The sequence below is a fragment of the Ochotona curzoniae genome, unplaced genomic scaffold (genome assembly GCF_017591425.1).
Source record: "Ochotona curzoniae isolate NIBS_2020 unplaced genomic scaffold, NIBS_Ocur_1.0 contig_3190, whole genome shotgun sequence".
NCBI classification, from domain to species: Eukaryota; Metazoa; Chordata; class Mammalia; order Lagomorpha; family Ochotonidae; genus Ochotona; species Ochotona curzoniae.
Window position 1 is genome coordinate 23,828,808 of NW_024465751.1, and position 24,172 is coordinate 23,852,979.

General features: G+C 41.9%; 1 protein-coding gene across 1 annotated transcript in view; it reads left to right on the forward strand.

The window, feature by feature from the left end:
* The window catches only part of DPYS (dihydropyrimidinase), a 74,722-nt gene that overhangs the window by 40,279 nt on the left and 10,271 nt on the right, over positions 1 to 24,172 (forward strand). Inside the window, exon 8 of the mRNA XM_040979480.1 lies at positions 20,045 to 20,252. Coding sequence (XP_040835414.1) covers positions 20,045 to 20,252 — 208 coding nt within the window. The remainder of the gene's footprint in view (positions 1 to 20,044; positions 20,253 to 24,172) is intronic.

Here is a 24,172-nt window from a genome sequence, read left to right on the forward strand (position 1 = left end):
AGAAACTTAAGAATCCACAGAACTTCAGAGTTCTGCACTAGCCTAAACTGATGATTACTGGCTGAAGGTCACCTACTTCCTGACCAAAAAGTTTAGGTCTTTCCAGGATGTCTGTAATCATTAAGAAGCACTTTGGTGGTGGTCAGACTTACCTTCTTTCAGCTTTTAGCACCCCTGGAATTACGCAGAATGTATCTACATCACATACCACCATGCATCTCTCCCTCCAATCATCTATCCAGCCACTCACTAAAAAGACAGTACTTCTAAATCTTCCCATCACCGCATAAACCACACCCACCAACGCCTCAGAACTCCTCTGTTCACTTTTCTTTTTGTCACATGCTTGTGACCATGTCAAAAAATGCGTGAGTCTGGTACCCGTCACAATTCTGTTTGTATCATAAACTATGATACCATTAGTTTATAACTAAATTATAAGACTATATTTCCTTTGTTATATTTTGCTAGGCTATGCTTTATGAAAATATTATTGACATAGGTAAAAAATAACTATGAAAGGTAGGTTGTGCACATCGTTCTAATATCACCTTTATTCAGTTAGTCATCAGAAAGCTAACTTCGGGGTCTTCTCTGTTGTCTCTGTTGAGATGACTAGGACTACAGGGCCATGTTGCTTTTCCTTGTGACACTTGAAAGTCTGTTGGAGCAGGTGGAAATTTACAATGTCTATAAATTTTCTAAATACAATATTTAATGTGATGCACCAAAGGTGTAATGAGTAGCACAGCTCATGCTTGTGTATGGAGCTATTAACCTTCCCCCACCTTCTCTCACCTTCCTTACCCTTCCTCATTACTCACACTATGCACATGCATTTCCAAGGCAGGTACACATGCACACACTCACACACACACTCACACACACACACACACACACACACACACACACACACACACACGAAGTATTTTTAACTTTGCATAAATTGTGTTGTACTATATATATCATGCAACTGTCTTCGGCACTAGGCTTGTGGGATTTGTGCATGTTGAAATATGTGAATTTGTCTTGTTAATCTTACCTTTGTATTGTATTTTGTGAATATGCTTTAATTGACTGCATATTCTTTCCCTGGTGAGCATTTAAATTGCTTCCAATTTTTCACTATCAGACACTATGTATCTTTTTCTCTCGGGCTTGCTTCTAGTCTTTGGTTTGTTTTACATGAAATGCTGTCACAGTTTTTTTTAGTAGAAACTGAGAAAATTGCTTAATTTTTGTAAGAAAATGCAGAACTTTCCATCTGTCACTATTATATCTTATCTTGTCCTATATTCATTTACTCAGTCATTGAAAAACCATGCAGTGGGTCCCTGCCATGCGCTGCAGACAGAGTTAGTGACTGGAGACAAAGTGCAGGACCCAATGCCGTTCTTTACTAGGTAGTAGTGGCAGGACCAGTGGAGAGCTGGTGGCTTCTATTCATACAGTTCCAGTCATTGCTTAATGGTTTGTGGCTCTGACGTTCTGGGTACTGGCTCGCACTGCCAGAATAAGCCCACTACTCTGAAAAATTATCTGCCCACATCAACCAGATCAGAGCCACCAAAACACCAAATACTCACCTTTAGACTTGAGTCATTATCTATTGTTATGGATTACTTGTAATATTGACACCTACCCAAGACAGATGCACGCAGGCCACTTACTTGACTCTTCCTTGTGCATAAGGGCCTCTGATTGCAGCCACACACGAACTACATAAGCACAGGGACTCCTGGTTTCCTGACTTTCCTCACATATGAGCTGAAATTCCCGAGCCCAAGGTCAGTGCTCTCTCGCTGCGTTTCAGGGCAGTAGATAGCTCTTTTTGTCTGTAATGACAAATGTGCACCTGGCTGGCATGAAATGTGCATCCTGCCAATCAAACAGTGCTCTTGAATTTCGTACTGAGCCCATCCTGTAGGCCTTGGGTCTCCTTTGGTCACCAGAGGGTAGTGGACATTTTGCCCAGGAAGATCTCTCTCTTGTCTGTGACTTCCCTACTCCACACTCTCCCAGAAGGTGAAGCCCGTGCAGGCCAGAGAAAGAGCCTGGGAAGAAGAGCCTGTGTGCTTTACCTTTGTTTTGCAGCTGCAACTAGATTCACATTGAACTTACTAATTTCCTTTGTCTAACTCAGATTCTCTTTGGTCGGGAGGTAGGTGGATTAATACAGAGTTTTAGGCTAAGATTATGTTGCCTGAAGGAAATTTCCTGTCAGCTCACAGTGCCTGCCTGAAGTCCTGAGCCTCAGGCCACATGCTGCCTGGGCGATGAAGGGACTCCTTGGCATGCATGCCGGGGCTGCCATCTGCCCAGGGCCCACCACTGAGAACCTTCTGGAGAGGGTCACCTGGGCGGCACCTCTCAGGACATAGCTTGGCCTTTGAGCTGGGATATCATGCTCATGTCCTTCTGGCTATCTTGATAGATTCATTGTAGTTTCTTTTTCTGAAGCCCTCATCTCCCTGCCTTTCTCTCTGTTCTGTATTTTTTTGATGCTTTCCGCCTCTCCAAAATGTCTTCCAAATGGTTTCCATTATATTTTCTTCCTGTCAGCTCCTGCCCTCCCTCCCTCCCTCCACCACCCTCCCCAGGATTCTGCCCTTTTCTTCTCACCAAGGGAAGGAAATGTTTGCTTTCAGTTCTATTCTCCTGCCAGGCATTTCAGGAAAGCTACGACTCTGTAGGCAGAATAATGAGAAGGCAATTTACAGACTAGAAAAAAATTGGAGCATTTATCTGTGTGGGAGTGCTGCTGAATTCTTCACCTGGTAGGGGGGAGAAAGACAGTATTGATCAGTTGTCTGTAAACATGTATTTATTGCAGGTGTACTGTGTATAAGAAATTGCTGAGTACTGGGTGGGGGAGATTAATGCACGACGTAATGCCTGTTGTCCAAGGAGCAACATTTTGATTTGGTAGAGAAGATACAGAAGTGGGAAAAGATAAAATAACTTTTGGAACAGAAAAATGGCAACAGTGAACACACAAGTACAAGAGATGAAGAGTCTCATTACTTGACTGTTTGACAACAATTGGCCCATGTAATTCTTCTGCAGTGAGGTCGACCATAACAACTTTGGAGAAGATAGCAGTGTGTTTGACAAAGGGCTCTGCACCAACAGAATCCTTGAAAGTGGCTGTGAATGGATAGGCAAGAGTCAGGACAGCCAGCTATGTGCAGAAGTCAGGGCCAACAGTGGGGAAAAAGAAAGGATATGTTCAAGGGAAATGACACCAGAGGAATCAAAGGATTAAGATGCTCTCAACCTCTATTAGGGTTCTTGGGTTCAGTTCCCATCTCTGGCTCCTGACTCTAACTTTCTGCTAATGATGATGATCCTCGCCATGTAAGAAACTAGGATTGATTTTCTAGCTACCGACTTAGGCCTGGTCTAGGCTGTCGCAGACATTTAGGGAGTGTGCCAATAGATATCTGAATGCTTTTATCTCTCACTTGTGTGTGTGCGGGAGGGGTGCTTCTCTGCCTCTCAAATCAAAAGGACACTGGTGAGCATAAGTGCCAGGGTGGCAAAGAGCTGAAGGTAAGGTTAGTCCTGACTGGACTGTTTGACATGTTTTGAGTATGGAAGCTTTTGTGTGAAGCAGTATAAGCCATTAGGCTGTCTCTATGAGAATCTGAGTTGATTTATGTTTCTCAGTCTTGACATGGCACAAGTAGAAAATGGCATTATCTGTAGAGTATGCGGCAGATAAGGAAAGGGGATTTGGAGACTGGCAGAAGGCTGGTGTGGTCTGCCTGGGATTCTCCTTGAAAACTCAAGTTGAAGCTCCATGGTGATTCTCTGTCACCCAGTTTGTAGTGGGATGCCTTTGATGAAAGTGGATGATTTAGGAGCTCAACCAACACCTGGAGTCAGACTTTCCATCTTGTATCTGGGATCATCCATTAGATAAAAATGATTGAATATTTGTTGGATGGAAAATGATGAGTACGTAAGATGCTGTAAGGGAGAATGCTCAGCAGGATATTATTAGAATCTGGCTTGATGGATACAGGCTCAGACAAGACAAAGACACAAATAATGAGAAGAAAAAGAAACTGTTTTAAAGGTGTTTCCCCAGGAGAGAAAATCCTCCTCATCAACTTGGTAAAAGATTGAAAATGGAGTGGGAAGGAGGAATCAGAAATTACTTTTAAAGTGCTGCAGATTTGTTCATTTATGACCCAAGTATTTATTGCATGCTATGTGAATGCAATGCATTGTAGTCAAAGATGAGTGAACGATGCCAGACCCGGAAAGAACCTAGTATCAAACCAGACAGACCAGAAATATCCCAAATAACTTAGATAAATGTCATATCTAAAAGATCACAGCATGGGGCACAAGGTTGACAGGCATGGCACTTTACAGCCACACCAAGCAATCTGATGCAAATGCTAACTGTACCAACCTGTGTGACCTGTGTGATTCTGGGCAAGTTCCTCCCCTCTCTGGTGCTATTCCCTCCTTAGAAAAATGTAGACACGATAATATTGTGCTGACTGTCAGGAGCTGTCATAAGGAGATGACATCTTGAGTATTGTACAATATTAGGGAATGTAAGTATCATAATTGTTCTTTCTATCAGATGATATAACACTACAGGTATACAAATTAGCAGAGATATCAGAGTAATGAGTTTTATTAAATGGGAGCTTAGAGATATAAAGCTCAGAAAATCACACAACAGTCAGAGTTCAGTTTGCATTTTCAAGCATACTGCCACCCCTGGCCATCATCATTTCGTACAGATTCTCTTCTGCACATTTGGTTTGTAAGTGGTATATTGGTGAGGTACAATTGTTCCAGAATTTCAGTGGAATGCCCCTTAGAAATTGCATTGCACCGGGCCATTAATTTCTCTGGGATGATCTAAATGTATTTTAAAATCTTTTGATTCTGAGGTGCTTTGCTTGATAGCAGAGAACTGTAGCCTCAGGGGAAGACTCCAGATAATTTCTTTGTTTTTGAGATCCTGCATCTGGGTTTCATGGTGATGCGTACCTTTTACAATTTTTGTTATGTTTTTGCTATTTTAAAATCTAACTTCTGATTATTTCTACTGGATAGATTACTAAGAGCAAAATTAATTAATGTATCAAAGGGTACAATCTTTTGATACAACACAATCTCTTTTTTCTTTTGATTTTTTTTGCTGCATTGTAGGTAAAAATTGTTACCTTTCAGGTATAAATTGCCTATATTCAAAAACCAAGGAAGTTGAACATTTTCATGTTTATTAGTCACTGGCTTTTTTTTTTGGTTCCTTATGAAGAAATACCTTTTCATGCGTTGGTTCATTTTTCTTCTAGTAACGTATTATTTGCATCTTTATTTAAATGATCTGTCACTTTTTTTGCAAAGTCGCCAAGGTTCTTTTGGGAAATAAATGCTAGAGTCAAATGAAGGTGTTTGACATAAACTTTTTGCACTACTTGTATGTTTCCATTGTTGAAATGTGGGGTTTGTTCATTAAGCTCTGTCAGGATTATGTGAGTAACAAACAGGTCTTTGGACTTTTAGAAAGAGCCCAGCTGGGGCGTGTGTGCCATGGAGCAGGATCTTTCATCTGTGTTGGTCACTCCTCATCCTTAGCACATAGACTACTGACAAGTATGTAGTAGATGATCAGCAGGTGCATGTTAAATGAATCAGTGTACACTAATCTATAGATGGGTGAAGACTCTTTACACCCTTCCACCAAGATGATTCCATTTCACTTTGTTTTCTGCCTCAAGCCAGGAGGGAATGGAGTTATGAAACATAGTAGGTGAGCCAGAGCTGTGAAGCAGTGGCCTTACAATTCTGGACGTAAGAAACCCATTTCATAGAATTTACTTTGTTAATGGTAACTTCACAAGCTTCATTAGGAAGTCTGCTTCATTTACTTAAGTGAGAAATCAGGGACAAGAAGAGTTAAATGGTGTGAGAATAGCTTTTGGCAATATGACAAAAGATTTAGTTTTTAATATGCCAGCATTTTTATGTTTGAATATGTGGCTTACTGTTCCCTTGCCTCAATTATGATGGGAGTTTTTTAAATTTTTATTTTTTGGCGGTTTTGAGAATAAATTGTACTCAAAACTTAAAGCAAAACATGACCATATATCTTTTTTTAAAGTTATTTATTTTTATTGCAAAGTCAGATATACACAGAGGAGGAGAGACAGAGAAAAAGATCTTCCATCCCAAGATTCACTCCCCAAGTGAGCGCAATGATTGGTGTTGCGCCAATCCGAAGCCAGGAACCAGGAACTTCCCCCAGGTCTTCCATGCGGGTGCAGGATCCCAAGGCTTTGGGCCATCCTCAACTGCTTTCTCAGGCCACAAGCAGGGAGCTGGATGGGAAGCGGGGCCACCGGGATTAGAACTGGTGCCAATATGGGATCCCGGGGCACATTCAAAGCAAGGATCTTATTCACTAGGCCACCACGCTGGGCCCAACCATGTAGCTTAAAATTGAATCATTTTTGGTTTGCCTATTTTTGGGGAAATGTTTTACATAGCAACTTTATGCTGATGAGCATAATTTCCTATGTAGTCCTAAAAACTTCTCACAGGCACCTGGCACCGTCTTCTGCAAAGTTTCCTGTTTTGTTTTTATTCCTAATTAGTTCAGCTCACATTGTGTTTTCCTTCTGAGCTGTATGGCATTTCTGGGAGAAGATGAGAGAAAATTCTGTGGGACCGTGCTGTCAGCTCCTGAGGTGTTGAGGTTGGGTCACCTAGTGGGGAATGCAATCTGCAGTGGCTCAACACTTAAAGAGTTTGGGTAGCAGGGACTCTGGCTTACAGACAGCTTCTTTGAAACTCAGTTTCTTTACTTACAAATTATTTTCAAAAACCTGTATTCATAGAACTGTAATAAGGATGAATCTAAAATGATAGAGAACAAGCTTCAAAGCACAGGGTGTAATATACACCATGCAGCCACCGGAAGCTGTACTGAAGGTTTTTATTGATCATCATCATATTCATAAGAGATGACCTTGGCATTAGTTTGTAGCCACTGAGGTACCATTAGTAAATGTAAGAAAAGCCAACTGAAAATGTTAAGGGTAAATGTTTCTGGCTGGCCAATGTGGGGAAAGAGAGTTCCCTGCAAGAAATCCTTCCCAGAGGAACTCCTCTTGGTCTAGCCACAGTCAGTCAGGGAAGTGGGACCCCTCAAGCATGTGTTAATGCATCCGTGTATATATGCACACAGACACATTCATCCCCAGGGCCGATCTCCCACAGTCCTGCAGGCTCCATTCCCTGCAGGGGTGCTGTTTTCACGGCCGATGCAGGAGCTGGAAGCCTGGCAGACACCGAGAGGGGAACAGGGAGGTGAAGTGGGTAGGGTCAGGACCACGTGGAACCACAGGCCTCCCCCTACCCCAGGAATGGAAGAAAGCTGTGCCAATTCTGCTTGCTTCTGATGCTCGTGCTGCACTGCGGTATCTGCCTTTGGTCATGGAACAAATACCACACCTGGCCCAAAAGTCAGAGCAGCTGGAGGGGCACTCAGGGGTGGCTGGAGGGTGGCAGGCCTGGAGACCACCTTACCCTGAGATGCCATATGTGCTACCAAGTGGCTACCACTTCTTTTCACTCTCCATGTCTGAGGAGTGAGTACTGTTACCAATGCCAGCACCCAATTTAGGGATGAAGATCAGAGGTCCAGTTCAGAGCTGTTAAATTGTTTGCAGAGGAGGACAATGATGGAATTTAGGGCCAGCCTGCCCTGGTCTCTAATTTCAGCAAAGCTTCCGACCTCTGGAAAAGGCAGGCCAGGAAGAGGGGTTGGAGCTCAGGGTCAAGGCAGGTCTCTGGAGCCAGATCTCCTGGCTATGAGAGCTGGGCTTCCACTCCTAAACGTGGGTCCTGGGCTGAGTTACTAAGCTGTGGTTTGTTTCCCTGTCCTCTCTGTCGGAATGAGGAGAATGCTCATATAGAAGGCTGTTCTGAGGGGTCAGTGTCATCTCCATGAATTCCTGGCACCAGTGTCCAGCATTTCTAGCTGCCCATGAACTTGGCTGGTAGTTCCCAGTTTGCCTGGGTCCAGGCATCTCCTGAGCCCAGCTGTGGCCAATAGGGCCTCCAACCCTTCGGGGCATTGCTCCCTGCATCTTCCTCGTTACAGAGGAGTTTGCCCAGGCATGCTCAGCAATTAGAGCTGAGTCAACTTCACAGACCGCATTTCTGCTGCTTTTCAGCTTTTCAGCATCACCACTGTGGATTTAGCCCAGTACTTGCTTGTGGCCAGCGGAAGTGATGTACAGTGACCCCAATAGCCCCCCAATGCCTCTGTGCCCCGGCAGCTAGTTATTAGCACAAGTACCTTTTGACTTGGGCCAAGTTCGAATTTCATTGCTAATTGATATTTGGAGGCTGTGCTTTCAGCTCTGACAGAACAGCGGAAGTGTTCTATTTTAGGTGGCGGATGGTGCACTGGAGTGTGCTACTGTGGAGAGAGATGATTAGCTGTGGCCGAGCTTGCATACGGATGGAAACAGTTGATTCCACTTCACATTCCGCATATTCTGGTCATCTCTGCAATGAGGGAAGAGGGTAGCACTTTGGTGCTGTGAGCAGGGGTTGGCCATTGAGGGCAGGAATGGTAGAGGGTGAGGTGAGGCCAGCCTGACTTCTGGCTTGGCCACGAACGCACGGGACCATGTAGGACAATTACTGGAGTTCTCTCAGCCTCCATTTCTGCAAGGACTGCTGGGAGAGTTAACGGAGGTGGCGGGGGACGTGCATGTAAGAGCTCAGAAGACAGCAGGTGGAGTTCCTTACCTGCAGGCTGCTAGGACAGTTCCTGGCCTTCTGTCCTTACAACTGTTAGGTCATTTTTCTGGCGTTTGTGCTGCATGTAATTTTTTAAAAATTATCTGGATCTCTCCTTTTTTCTTGCTCCCTTTCTGTCCTTGCCTACCATTTTCTTCTTTTTCCCTGCTTCACTTGCTAAGTTCTAAGTCATCCAATTACTCTCGCAGGAGCCTCGGGGAGGGGGTTGGTGGTGCTGTTGTTGTTCTGTCCCTGGAGACATTTTGGGCCAGGCAAACGCGGACACTTACTAAAAAACAGGCAAGTACTTTTTAAAAAATCTTTTGCGGCTGTCTCTGTTGCCACTGCTCAGCTCTGCCACTATAGTGCAAAAGGAACCATGGAGAGCACCTCCCAGTGAGTAGCTATAACTGTGTTCCAGGAAAACTCTATCTGCAAGGTAGTTTATGGGCTGGAGTTTGCAACCGGCTGGGCCAGAGATTTGGACGCTGTCATAGCACATCCAAGTCCAGTGCCTGATGGGTGTCCTGACCTCCAGCTCACACCAAGACACTGAGGAAGCTTTTCAGGAACTCAGTGGCTCTTGGGTCCTATTTTTCCACAGCCCAGTCTTTAGACAGTGAATCAAGGTGCGATTTGAAAAAGGTTATTTTGTTATTTACAGTTGAATTCTGTTGGAATTTAAAATAATTTGGAAGTGGTTTCATTTTGACAGTTGGATGGTAAGAGGCTCCATCAATTCAAAACTGACTGTTGGTTTTTGAGTAGTAAGCATCAGGCAGAACTTCCTTGTCAGGGCACAGTACCGACACCATGCACGCTTCCTGCTTGTCCCAGATGACTGCCCACACAGCTGGCAGCTCCCATGCTGAGCTGAATGCTGGTCTTCAAAAGGAAGGCTTTTTTTTCAGACCTGAATTCAAAATCTAGTTTTGCTATGTGCTCATTGTGATCTAGGCAAATGAACCTTCTTGGTGCAACTCAGTTTGTTCATCCAAAAGATGGTAAATAGTATTGATATCATATGCTGATGGTGAAGACTAAATGAGACAGTCTTTTCACTAGCTAACCCAGCACAGAGAGTCTAACCATTCCCTCTTATGGAAATGGATGTTTCATCACAGAGTTTGGGAATGCTCTGTCACTTATGACTTGGGGTTGGGATCCTGGAGTGTTATGCTTTGCTTCGTCCCCTTTTCAGAAACGTGGGAGACTAGGACTTGATTCTTAGGATTGCAGCGTGAGAAGTCCTTTTTGTCTTTCCAAAGGTCATCTCAATTCCTTGTCATGGATTTTATACCATTCTTAGTGTTCTGGGTTGCATGGCTGTCTGGCCTGCGCATGGCCTGTCTTCTCCCTGTCACTAACATATCTCACTCAAGAAGTTATTTTCCAATGTCAAACTGCATCTCATCTACTGGAGTTTCTGCTTACCAAATGTTTTTTACTTCCTTCAATGGACATAGAGGGAAACTAGGTCATCATCTTCTTTTCAAATAAAAGAGTAAACCTTAGAAGTCCCCCCAGACAGTTCTGTTACCCAACCTCTCCTTTCCACTCTGTTGGGTGAGACCTCCTGTCCTTTGTTCATATTCAGCCTTTCCTTTTCTTCCTAAAATACAGAGTTGGAACTGAATATAATAAGCACCTGGACTATTCTGTGCTTTCAGAAAGAATATTGTGTATAGATCTTACCCAGTGTATTCTGACATAGAAAACTGGCATCTTTTTCTGCTCAAATTGTGCCACAGTCTGTCAAGCAATGTCATCTTGCCAAAAGAAAGTCAGCACCCCAGGAAGAGTGACAACAAAATGATAAAACCAAATCCACACACTACAGAATATGACAGGCCAATAGCCTTCCACAAGTTAATAATCATTTTGCCTATAAACACACTGCTGTTTAATATTCATCAGGTATACATCCCAGTACTTCTGTCATGCTAGCTTGGCTAATTCATATTCAGTTCCTGTTCCTTCAAGATATTAAATTATTTTTACCTCCTCGGTTTCTGAAACTAGTGTGTAGAACATGCAATATTTATGTTAAGTAGTGATCCAGAAATGTGCTAATTAGTTATTTTCAAATAAACAAATATGTAGATAGAATGCCTTCCATTTGCTCGTTATTATGAGTGGTGCGCAGGGTATGAAGGACATGATACCTGTACCCAAGGTCAGTTTTCTAGTATCTACATCCAATTTATCTGACTGTGATCCATACTTCTCTCTATGACCTGTAGTATACAGCTCCAAGGACAAAATAGCAGAGTTGTACTTGATCAGTTCATCCCTTGAAGTCGTTGTTTGGGCTGCATTCTGATAAGCCTGCACTAAATGTTTTGTCATCCATTGAGCAGCACTACAGTTCCAAGTTATTGTCCAATTTAGATTTAATAACATGGCCAAAGCAATTTCCATTTTCTTTTCTGTGGGAGGCGGGTATAGAAGTCTGAACAGAGAGTAGAAGATTGATGGGTGCAGTGAGCAGCAACTTTGCTTAATAATGACAATGTACTTGAAGTAGCAGCATTTAGCATTTCCAGAGATGTGGCTGCTTTGCTCCCCATTTATATAACTTGTCACATCCAAGAAACTGACAGAAGAGGTAGTTGGAAATGGACAGTTGGAAAACACCTCAAAAGATATCTTCTCTCTTGGTCCCATTGAAAATGACTGCTCAATTTCAGCTTGAGAACTCTTTAATGGCATCCTAAATCCTTTGCTGCTAAACAGAAAATAGACTAAGAAAAATTAGGAACTACGGAATAGGCTGCTTCTCATTTGTTTGCTGGTGAAGAATGATTTTGTTGGCCAGATGTTTTCCATATAGCTTTCAGTAAAGCTTTTCAGAGGTAGGGTCCTCTAATGGTTAAGAGCCCAACCTCCAAAAGCCCAAACTCATGGCATAACTCATTTCCATGCCTCCGTCAAGTGGGCCATGTTATGCATTTTTTCTGTGCCTTGCCATCATCTGACACATGGGAATAACAGTAGTTCCTACCTCGTTGAGTTATTGAAAATATTTAACAATTACCTAACATTGGTAATGTTGAATATGCAGGGGTCATTTGACATAGTAGAGAAAAGCAATGTATATTTTCCAAAAATGCCACTGATCACCTTAACACAATTCTGTTAGCTTTTTCTTGATTCTCATGGCATCTTGGTAAGAATCCATCTGTGTCAAGGACAAAATGTCTGAGTTGGAGAGAACATAATAAAACACCTGAGAAAGTTATGTCTCTGGGAGTCAGGAAAAGCTGAATTGCTCCAAGAAATTCTCTACTTTTTCCACAAAGCTCGCTGATGCACATGGGCAGTGTGCCGTCTCCCACTGGCTTTGTTTTGGTAATTTTCTCATCTGTAAGCGCAAGCAGCTCTTTGGTAGAAAACCATTTTCAAAGGGACAGAGTGTTTTCCTACAGCTGTGATGTGAGCAATATCAAAGTTATTGACTAACTTGGAAAATAGCTCTGTGTTCTCTTCTTCTGAGCATCAGCCTGAGAGCTGTATATACTATAACTGACACCCAGTGAGGCCACCTTAGCACCCTCTGCAGGGAGATGTCCCTGTTTGATTCAAACTTGAACTGAGCTTGACAAAGAGCAGCTTTCCCCCTGGGGCAGGGTGACCAAGAGAACACACTTGCTGTGAATCTGCTAATGAAGTCAACAGCCCTGACCTCCAGTCCCACTGTTGGGATAGAAAGACTTTAATCATTCTGGATCCTTCCAATATCTTGGCTCTTCCATTAGTGATGAGAGAGAAAGTTTCAAAAATGCCATTCTCCTGAGCTTATTTGCATATTGTTACATTTGAAAAATGTTGGATAATGAATCTCACATTGACCCGTGTTTGCATTTGTTCTGTGAGAAATGCTGGTTGAAAATAACCTTTTGGTTCTATGTTATTGAACTTTACCCTAGAGATAACCTTGGGTTTTTCATTAAGGTAATTAATCTCCAGAGGACAAGGTTTTTATCAACCAAAGCATTTGGCAGCAAACATTAGTAACCAATTGTGCTCACTTAAGTCAAAACTCTATGAGGAGGCCACGGGCAGTTCAGAAACCAAAGGCATAGTCACTTCTCTGGCTTTCAAAGAACAGAACCTAAGGCAGACTTGGCTAGCATTTAAGGAATTCGTTTATGTCCAGGGATACACTTTATGGTCACTTTCTTCCTTTATTTATTTATTTTTCTTCCCGGTCACTTTCAATTCAGTTTGACAGTCTGCAAACTGCTGGGAAAGAAAATGCAGTTGCCCACCTCTTGGTTGGGGAAGCATAGGATGTCATGCCTAAGAATCTTGGCAGATGATCAAGTCTTGCTGGATTATCTCCAAGGGGCAGAACATTTCTAAAAGAAAACTTGAGATGCTGATGTCAGAGACAAAGTGGATGTCAAAGGATAAAGCAAAAGCACTTGCCACCTTGCATGTCTCAGGGTGGGATCATAGGTGCCGCTCAGGAGCTGAATTCCGCTACAAGGTCTCACATCACCTGTCCCAGGGATCCCACAGTGTTCCTGAACCTCACTGCAATAGTGTGTTATTCTTTTGGCTAAAGCTCCCTCTGAGTCACAGCTTGGACCATGTAGGGTCTTGCTTTCTTGCAAGATGGTCTCCCAGTGTTCAAAGTGTGGCCTGCTCACCAGATGACAAGCACTTCAAGGGTCTCTACTAGGAAGGTTATGAGGCTGGCCTTCCTTGCCCTTCACATCTGGACCTGGACTGCATCAGAAAGAGGACTTTTAGGCAATTTATAAAAATCTGTGGGATATTTCATTAACTTGACAAAAGGCACAGGGAGAGTTTTGCAAAGGATGAGGTTGTTCCCTCGTGCTGTGCCTGGATAACATTGACCCTAGAGGGAAATCGAGGGAGCATGCTGACTGCTGACCCCTGGCCAGGGCCTCTGATAGGGGAATGGGCAATGGCTTAAAAATTCTACTTCATTCCACAAAAACCAAAAATCAATACTTTTGAGATTATCATTAAATATTCTGACTGGTCAAAGAATTTCTGGTGGGGGTGGGATGAAGAAGACCAACTGAGAGGCTACATAGCCAGGACTGACGCCCAAGCATCATCACCAGCAATGGACAGCTATGATGCTGCCCCTGCACACAGACAGCCTGGACTACTGCTCGAACCTCAGTCATACCTGGTCCTCAACACAGGCTTTGTTTCCATCCTCATCAGCATTGAGGGAGTCTGTAGCATCTGCTTTCCGAAGAGTCAGCGACTTGCCATAAAAAGAGTGGTGCTGGGGTACCATTTCAGAACAACCCGAGCCATCAACCCAGCTGTAAAAGGGGAAGGGAAGACATGTTCTTGACTTCTTGCTTGGCAACAATTCCCAAGAGGAAGTGGGTTCAATGGAATAACAGCTGTCCTTGCAAAAGCATGCAACTTTGAGTTTGTGTGCCTTCCATTAATGGATTGTTTTAGAATGCTTTGTAGTTTTATGTTGTAAAGCATCTCTTAGCTGAATATTGAAAATGAACCACAAGTCATTAACCTTCTTCTGGTAGGGTTACAAATATGATGATACTTCAAAATGTTCATGGAGAAATAGACTTTGAGGATGATACATGTGCATTTGACATGAAACTTTGGAAAACCTGTCACGAAACAGTATTCCTCTTATTTTTTAAAAACTTTAAAAATTAAAAAAAAAAGTTATTAGAGAAGTGGAGTTACAGAGAAAAGGAGGGATGGGAAGGGGGGTCTTTCATTTTACTGATTTACTCCCCAAATTGCTTCAATGCCCTAGCTAAGATGATCCAAAGTCAAGAACTAGGAAGTTCTTCTGGAGGTCCCACATGGTATAAAAGGATGCAAGAACTTGGGCCCATCTTCCACTGCTTTCCCAGGCCATAACCAGGGAGCTGGATGGGAAGTGGAGCAGCCAGGACATGAAAGGACACCCATATGGGGTGACAGCACTGCAGAGCATCATCTTACTGCTTAGCTTACTACACCAGAGCACCAGCCCCAAATAGTATTCCTAAAGGTAGAACTAGTTCTTTGCAGAGGCTCTATTCAGAGCTGAACTATGTGAAGCTAGGGCAAACTCTGAGAGGGTGCTGTACACCTGTGATCATCTGGGAAAGGAATTAAAGGTCACTATGTGCATATGCACTACTTTCCAGAACTTGGATGTTGCTAGCTACTGCTAAGTACCAATGAGCAAGTATTTCATATAACCTTAGGAGATGCAATGGAGACTGACGATTGCCATTTATTTACTTTATTTGTTTGCAAGTGCATTTGTAAGGTGTACAGCCCACCAGAAATATTGGTTCTCAGCAGAGCTTCAGGATTGGATGTTTACCTCCCATTTAAGTCAGTGTTCTAGTTTCCAAATGTGATTGTGGCCCAGGGGATGTCAGGGGTGGGAAATAAAACTGACTTCACTCAACAATGGGAAATCATGGAGAGTCATTTTATAGATAAAAAGGACCCACTGTGTGAGGAGAATAAAAACACCCTTTCTTTGTTTTAATTTCTTAAAGATATATGTATTTACTTGAAGGAAACATTACATAGAGAAAGAGAGAGATTTTCTGTCTGCTGGTTAACTCCCCAAAAGACTGCAGAATCCAGTGCTGTGGCTAGCCAAAAGCATGAAATAGGAGTCAGGAGTCTCATTTGAGACTCCTATGGAGGTGCAGGAATCCAAGTACTTGACCCATCTAACACTGCTTTCTGAAGCACATTAGTTGACTCAGTATTGGAACAGCCAGGACTTGAACCCATGCTGATACATTGCAAGTAGCAATTAACTCTCTGTACTGCAATGGCAGCCACGTTCCCCATCTTAAAATGTGCACTGATGAGGTAGGAACCTTGTAAGATTACAACAGTGCATGTAGGTGCTGCAAAGCTACATAGGAAAAGCTCCTCTGTCCCCTGGGCCAGTGGATGGGCGTCCAGGGAATAAGATCTGTGAACATAGTTTTTAGGAAAGAAGGGCACTGCAGTGAGTAGGGCATTTAAGGTAAAGAGAACTGGGAAGTGAGAACACGCCTAAGAATTGGAGAATTACAGTTCTGGCTGGAAGGAGAAACTTGGCTGACGAATAGCACCCTGTCAGACACCTTCCAATGTGAATGCAGAAGCACATTCTTTTTGCTGCTGGTGATAATGTCTAGAATTTATATTTTGTGTTAACTTGACTTCATTTACATAATGCCATATTCTAAAGAACCTCTTAGATGCTAATTATACGCTTTCTCTTGCTCACCCTAGGCTGAGACCGTCAAGGTAATGACCTGTATTTGGTATGAAGTAGAGAAACATGATTTGGTCTTTTACTGTCAACTTCATTTTAAGTTTACCAATGGTAGAAATAGTGTAACAAGAACTCTGAACATACTTGATTTTCTAGTCTTTTTTCCCTTGATCACAAAAAAGCACTTTATTTCCTTGTGTATGTATACACTACTTATTGATGTAGTGTACCTATTTTGTGTTCATATTGCATCAATATTGGGAATTTTTACCTTTATAGGTTATTTTAAAAAAGCATTCATAGGAACTAGGGTTGTAGTATAGTAAGTTATGCTGTCTCTGTGATGCCGGTGTTCCATAATGGAGTGTCAGTTTGAGTCCTGACTGCTCCACTTTCAGCCCAACTGCCTGTCACCCATCTAGAGCACCAGAAAGGAGCTTCTGGCTCCTGGCTTCAGCTGTGCTCCATCTCAGCCATTGCAGCTATTTGAGGATTGAAGCAGCCAGGCAGGCACTAAGACTGAGGCCAGGAGCCAGAACTTGATGTAGGTCTCCTACATGGTGACAAGACTCAAACACTTGAGCTACCTGCTGCCTCTGGAGATGTGCCTCAGTTAGCAGGAAGCCAGAACCAGAAATGGAATGAAAACTCAATCCCAGGCACTCTGATAATGATAATGGTGCAGGGATTCCAGGTTTCTTAACTGCTATGCCAAATGCCCACCTCCATAAAGAATTCCTAATTGTGGTCTATCATAAGTGTCTAATATTCCATTGAATAGTCATTAGAAAATCATTGATAATGCAGATAATATTGTGATTGCCATCTTTGTATACAGAGCTTATTTATTCTCTCAGAAACCCACTGGTTTCTTCCTCACATGGCCACAGAGGCTGGAGTTACATAGGACCAAAACTGGGAGCCAGGAGCTCAATTTATGTCTCTCATGTGGATGTCAGAGACCCAGTTTCTTGAGCCATCACCACTGCCTCCCATGGTCTGCATCATTAGCCAGAAGGTTGAGTCTAAGGTTGGAGCCAGGACTCAAGCTCAGTTACACCGCTGTGGGATAAGAGTGTTCAAGTGCTAGGCTAGATACTTGCTTGCTATGTGTAAGTCTGGAGACCTGATGTAACTGCTCTGTGTCCTATTTGCTGTAATGGTGACACAAATCTTTATGTGCATCAAAATTCATAGAACTGCTTACAGAAGGGTTATTTCATTATAAATTTAAAAAAAAATCAAAAGATCTCAGTTGTATCTGGCTAGCCATTGGTCTTTGGATAGTTGCTTAATATTTCTAAATCTTTGTTTACCTGTAAAATGCTATCTACCTAGAAGAAAAGTTATAAAGATATAAGAAGATGTTCAAGCCTGCCTCCCGCCATACTGGAGCAGCTCCTTTTTCTTTTCCATGGTGGACATTTCTCACTGAGAACACATCTTTTTTATTATTGCCATCTGTACTTTTTAAAATAGCTATTTGGCTGTTGGGGATCAGACTGGAATGACTGAGGGCTTCAAGCAGGAAAGTGACACCATCTGATTTTTCTTTTTAAAGGATTATTTGAGCAGCTTTGTGAAGAGTGCAGAGGGGTCAGAGCAGGAACAAAAAGCCAGAAATAGGTCTTTGCTTGTCGAGAGATGACGGTGCTGTAGCACTGAGTGAGAATAGCGGAGAGGGATGGAGGTGAGCGAGTTTGGAGTGATATCGTCATGACTTGATGATGGTTTGCGGGGTTGGGTAAGGGAGGGGAGGTAGATGGTGGTGTTCTTTGTAAACATCAGACACTCAGGAGAGTAACAAATTGGAGTGGGTGAATTGCAGCAGGTGTTGCAAATCAGAACTTCTGTTTGATGTGCTTGGATTAGAAACCAAAGAAACAGGTGGATATGAGAACCTGGAACCAAGGACCAGGCTGGCAGTTCCTTTTCTATTTTTAACGCTGTATCACACAGAAGTCCTTCCAGACTGGGGTTATAGGTGCTTTCAGCTGCTTTTCTTTGGGCTAGCGGAGTATATCTGCTTACTCTTTCCCTCATAAAAATTGTAGAACCTTTCACAACAGGCAGACTATGCTCATATTAGTTGTGGATACATGATTTTCTTGCCTATCCTATTTTTTTTTTATTTAAAGAGATGGGGCACTCAGTATTTCTAATGTGTGTTCTTGGAAGTTATCAATCATATCATAGAAGATTAAACAATATTAATATACTACTGAGATATTTTACTCCAGGTATGCATCTTAAGGAAATGAAATCTGTATGTCAAATGGATATCTTTACATCCATGTTCACTTTAGCTTTATTTGCAATAATCAAGATCCAGCGTCAATGTAAGTGACTATCAATGATCAAATGCAGAAAAATGTGATAAATGCATACAGTGGATACTACTGAGCCTTAGAAGGAAAGCTTATCATTTGTGACACCATAGGTGACTCTGGATGACATTTATGTTAAATTAAATAAAGCAGAAACAGAAAAGCAAATACCAAGTGTTCTTACTCTTGTGAAACCTAAAAAGAAAGAAAGAAAGAAAGAAAGAAGAAAAGAGAAAGGAAAACAAAGAGAGAGAGAGAGAGAGAGAGAGAGGAAGGAAGGAAGGAAGGAAGGAAGCAAGAAAAATCGGACAAATCAAAGTAGATAGTAGAATGATGGTTACTGGGCCCGAGGTAAATGAGGGGCATTGGGAAGATGTTGGCCAAAAGATGAAAAATTATAGTTATGTACAAATAAGCTCCAGGGGCCTGGTGTAATGGCTTAGTAGCTAGATCTTCACCTTGCATGTACTAGAACCCCATATTGGTGCTGGAACCCCATGTGGGTGCCAGTTCATATCCTTGCTGCTCTACTTCCTATCCAGCTCTTTGCTTGTATCCTGGGAAAACAGTAGAGGATAGCCCACAGCCTTGGGACCCTGTGCCCACATGGGAGACCTGGAGGAGGCTCCTGGCTTCAATAGGCTCAGCATCGGCCATTGCAGCCACTTGGGGAAATGAACCAGCAGATGGAAGATCTTTGTCTCTGTATTTCCTTCTCTCTGTAAATCTGCCTTTCTGATAAAAATAAATATATTTTTTTAAAAGAATAAACTCCAGAGAGTTGAGAGGTCTACTGTATGATGTAAATATTGGAAATTTATAAAATACTGCATTCTTTTAAAATGCTAGTAAAGTGAATAAAAAATGTTCATACTGAAAAAAAAAATGAGAAGTGTATGAGGAAATGTAATTTCCGATCAGCCAGGTTTAGTCATTTCTCAATGTGTTTGTCCCTCAGTATATCATATTGTACACAGTAAGTACATAAAATTGCATCTTTCTAAGTAAAAACTGAAATACAAAACAATGGCTGAGGGGGAATGATGAATATACAAATGACATAGAATATATTAAGATACTACATTCCAACATGTGTGATTATTTCTTTTGTCCTCATATGTCCAATTCTGCAGACAATGGGCTATCTTCAGGATGGATTTTCTCTTGATAGCTACCAAATTCAACTGTTGGACTATCACATAATGATTGTTTCTGGGTACGCAGGAGCAAGAGTGGGTTTTGGGAAATAAGCATTGAGGAAATTTCAATGCATCTTCAAAAAATTGAAATTATATAGATCTGGGTACTGGGTCAGTGTGCTTAGCAGACCCATTTGTTGATAATGTTTCATAATTTAAATGTGAAAATAATGTATTGGTCTTCAATGTATAAATAAAAATTAATTTAAAAATCCAAGTGTGAAAGATGCCCTTTTCCCACCCACTCCATCCCCATTAATCACCTTCAAAAGTGGTGCTTTGGATTTTTCTCTCAGAAATTAGAATTACTTGGTAATGAAATGTTAATGCTCCGTCCTATTCTTAGAGTCACTTGGAACAGTGATGAAGTTATGGTCTAATAGACTTGCTATATTTTCTCCTAAGTCATTCCTCTTTCATTATTTTATATTCATCAAGGGAGCAGATGATGATCTGGAGACCTTTACTTTTTACTTTTTTGTCTTTACAAACAGAACGATTTCTGCAAAAACACATCATCAGGCTGTCAACTTCAACATCTTCGAGGGCATGGTGTGCCATGGGGTGCCCCTTGTAACTATTTCAAGAGGCAAAGTGGTGTATGAAGCTGGGGTGTTCAACGTCAGGGCAGGTGATGGGAAGTTTATTCCTCGCAAGCCATTTGCAGAATATATTTACAAACGGATCAAGCAGCGAGACCAGGTGAGTCACGTCACGGTGGGCTCATGCCCCCGGGGCTGGACTGTCACCCACTCCTAGATGTCTGGTGGTTGATGGTGTTCATTAGTGGCAGAGCTACACCATACTCAGTTGAATATGTTCTTGAGTATCAGAATTGTGTAAAAAGTTTGACATGTGCCAATTTTCAAAGAATTCACCGGGGGGGATGTATTTCTATTTGCAGAAGGGTATGTCTACTCAGGGTTTGTTATTGGGCCAAGTCAAGCTTTTCCAGGCAAGTTGAGAGTCTTTTGCATTTGTGTCATCAGGTTCCTCTGTGAGGTGGGCTCTCCAATGGATAAAGGTACACTGATTTTATTAAGGGAAGACCTATGACAGGAAATGAGGGCGAAAGCCAGGAAAGGCTGGGAGAGTCCACAGATTGCAATTCGAGTGTGACCCAGGAAAGAAAGGGGGAGAGAAAACAGGGCAGTAACAGTGTGGTACCCCCACACTAGCTGAGTCTTTCAGCAAGGCTTTCAGGAGTCCTTGAGCCAAATCTTGGTTTTCCCACCTGCTGGCAGCACACATTCATGGGCCATGAGCAACCATGGCAGGTGTGGCCTCAATGCAAACTCTGGTGGAGCTCAGGGCTCAACCTCTACCTGAAGAACTGATCCTTCTTAGGTGAAGTTCTGCCAAGGCACATCTTTATGACCACCAGACAGGGTCAGCTAGATCCAAATATACATCTGATTTTCTGTTTCCTTCTCCTAGCTGGTGGCCAGGAACAAGTATCCCTATAATTGTTAGGCTCTCTCCTCATCCGGGAAATGAAAACATTTTCTCCCTAACAAATCGTGATGTTCCAATCAGAGTTTCTGAAAATATAATGCAAGCAGGAGGAGATCAGTAAGCATCAGCTCTGCCTCCTTCCTGTACCCCTTCAAAGGCTGCCAAGTCCTTTTAATAACTGCATGTTAAAGGATATAACTGCTTTTAATATATCTTAGGCTTTCATACTTGCTTTTTATATAGCTTTCAAAATTTTTTTACTTATTCATTTTAAAGATAGAGGTACAGAGTAGAGATCTTTCATCCATTGATTCACTCCGTAAATGCTGCAACAGTCGTGGCTGGGCCAGGAGGGAAACACGTGCCTGGAGCACCCATAGAGGTCTCACATGTAGATACCCAGACCCAAACTTAAGCCATCTTCTGCTGCCTCCCCAGGTATATTAGTAGGAAGCTGAATTGGAAGTTGAACAGTTTGGACTCGAACTGCTGCCTGATACTGCAAACAGTGGCTTTACATGTACCAGCCCATACACAGTGCTTTAGTAGTTTAAAAACCCATTATACTAAATAAGAAAATACTGGAAAATTTAAAATTTGTAAGATTTGTATTTCTTGATTTTGGATTCCTTGAATCTCACAGAGCTAGAACAGATTGGGGCTGGATGGCAGGACCTAGGGTCAACACACTTTCTGGTTTTCTCCCGTCAGGCTTCATTCATGGGTCTTCCAAGTCTAGCCATGTAGACTTTGCAACCCTAGGATTCTTTGTAAAGTTTCTCTATCTTTGTTCCATTTTTCAAACATGTATTTCCCTTTTCTCTTATATTTTGCCTTTGCTCTTTAACTTTGTTTTGATTTCATTTATTTTAGATCTTGTAGTCTCTTTGATTTGTCCTTTAACGTCTTATGAAACTTTTAACAACACTTGGGATCCATTACACAATATTTATTCATTTTTTTAAAGATTTCTTTTTTTTATTGGAAAGGCAGATATACAGAGGAGAGACAGAGAGGAAGATCTTCTGTCCGATGGTTCATTCTCCAAGCGGCCACAAGAGCTGGAGCTGAGCCAATCTGAAGCCAGGAGCCAGGAGCTCTTCCAGGTCCCCCATGCGGGTGCAGGGTCCCAAGGCTTTGGTCCAACCTCGACTTCTTTCCCAGGCCACGGGCAGGGAGCTGGATGGGAAGGGGACTCCTGGGATTAGAACTATTCTGCAATTCAGAAAGACTAGATGATAGTTGAAATTCATTTTACTATGGGTTGGTGTATACATGTTGACACTGACGGTGACAGGCAGATGGTGACTATAACAATCCTAGGCTTCTCTGAACATAGATGTGGCAAATAACAGCAGTGACTCCTCACTTTAAAAATTACCAGCCAACAGGATCCAACATCACATCAGGCAGATCATTCACCCGGACTAGGTGCACTTGTGGGTCAATAAATGTGATTCACCACATCAATAAATTAAAAAATAGAAACCAGATGATCATCTCAATAGATGCAAAGAAGGAATTTGACAAAATCCAACACCATTTCATGCTAAAAACCTTAAGCAAGATAGGCATAGAATTAACTTTCTGTATCACCCAACAAAGCAATGTACAAAAAACCCAATGCTAGCATCATACTAAATGGGGAACGATTGGAAGCTTTTCCGTTAAGATCTAGAACTAGACAAGGATGTCCATTTTCATCACTGCTATTCAATATAATATTGGAAGTCCTTGGTAGGGCAATTAGGCAAGAAAAAGAAATTAAAGGAATTAACATTGGAACTGAGGAATTGGTATCTCTTGGTATCATGAGATCTCTGCAGAGACAAGAGAAGAAAGCCATCATGACACCTAAAGCATCATGAAAATGCATTATTTTTTTTAAAGTGAAAAAAAAATCAAAATGAGAATACTGAGCTGTGGCGTGGGAATTATGTGGAGATGTTTGTGTCTCTGTAGGCAAAGGTAATTTACAGAACAAAATGGATAAAGGATATCACATTCAAAAAAGGGAGTTGTCAGGAACCCTGAATTTTTAATTTACATGAAGTGATAAGAACTCTTGCTTTGATTGTCATTTGAAATACTTAGATTCCCCTGTGTTTGCAAATAAGAGCTTAAGGGAACAACAATCAATAACAATATCCCTGCTCATCTGTTGTCTTCCAAGAAAATGAGTACCTTGCCATCCCGGAGTTCCAAAGTATAGTTGGCAGAGTCGTTCTGGGTGCTCCAGAATTTGGCTAGCCCCTGCTGCAGGGTAGTTTGATCAGGACAGTATCCTATGATGGTATTTGAAGCAGAGCAGTCATTTAGTAAGTTAATAAACTTCCAACAGGAGACCAAAGATTTCTGACATGCATGGAAAAACTTTCAAAAAAAAAATTACCCAGAAGATCACCCTTTGCCCCACTCCAAATAATTGGGTTACCTGTGAGCCTCATTCTTGTCCACGGTTTTATCACTTAATAAAATCACACTTATTGGATGCCGTGAAGAATTTCAAAAGAAAGAAAATGCATTTTTATTCCATTAGTCATCTTTGGGGAATTTTGAATTAATATATTTAAAACTTTAGACAGCTGATCCTTAAGGAAAAGGTTTTAAATTAGATGATGAGACATCACATTTCATTTGGTAGATGTAATATAATAAAAACATTTTCAAATTTACATAAAAAGTCTCTTAAGGAAGAGTGTTAAGGGAAAGGAAAGAAATAAAAGTAGAAGGGCTGACACTGTGCTTTGTAGGCTAAACCTCTGCCTGTGGTACTGGCATCCCATACAAGCACCAGTTCCAGTCCTGGCTGCTCCATTTCCAATCCAGCCCAAAGCTGATGAACTGGGAAAGCAGCAGATGATGGTTCAAACCCCTGGGTCCCTGATCCTACAAGGAAGACCCTGAGGAGGCTCCTGGCTTTAGATTAGCTCAGCTCCAGACACTGCAGCTTTTTGGGGAAGAAACCAGTGGGTCAAAGTTCACTCTCTTGTGTGTCTCTCCTCTCAGTGAATCTGCCTTTCAAATAAAGTAAATAAATAAATTTTTAAAAATCAGATTAATAAAAAGGAAGAAAGGGGAAAAAATAAGAGTAACTTAAATGTTCCAGAGAATGCTGAAAGAACAAAATTCCATACCATTAATTCCTTGCTAGAAACACTTAGCTC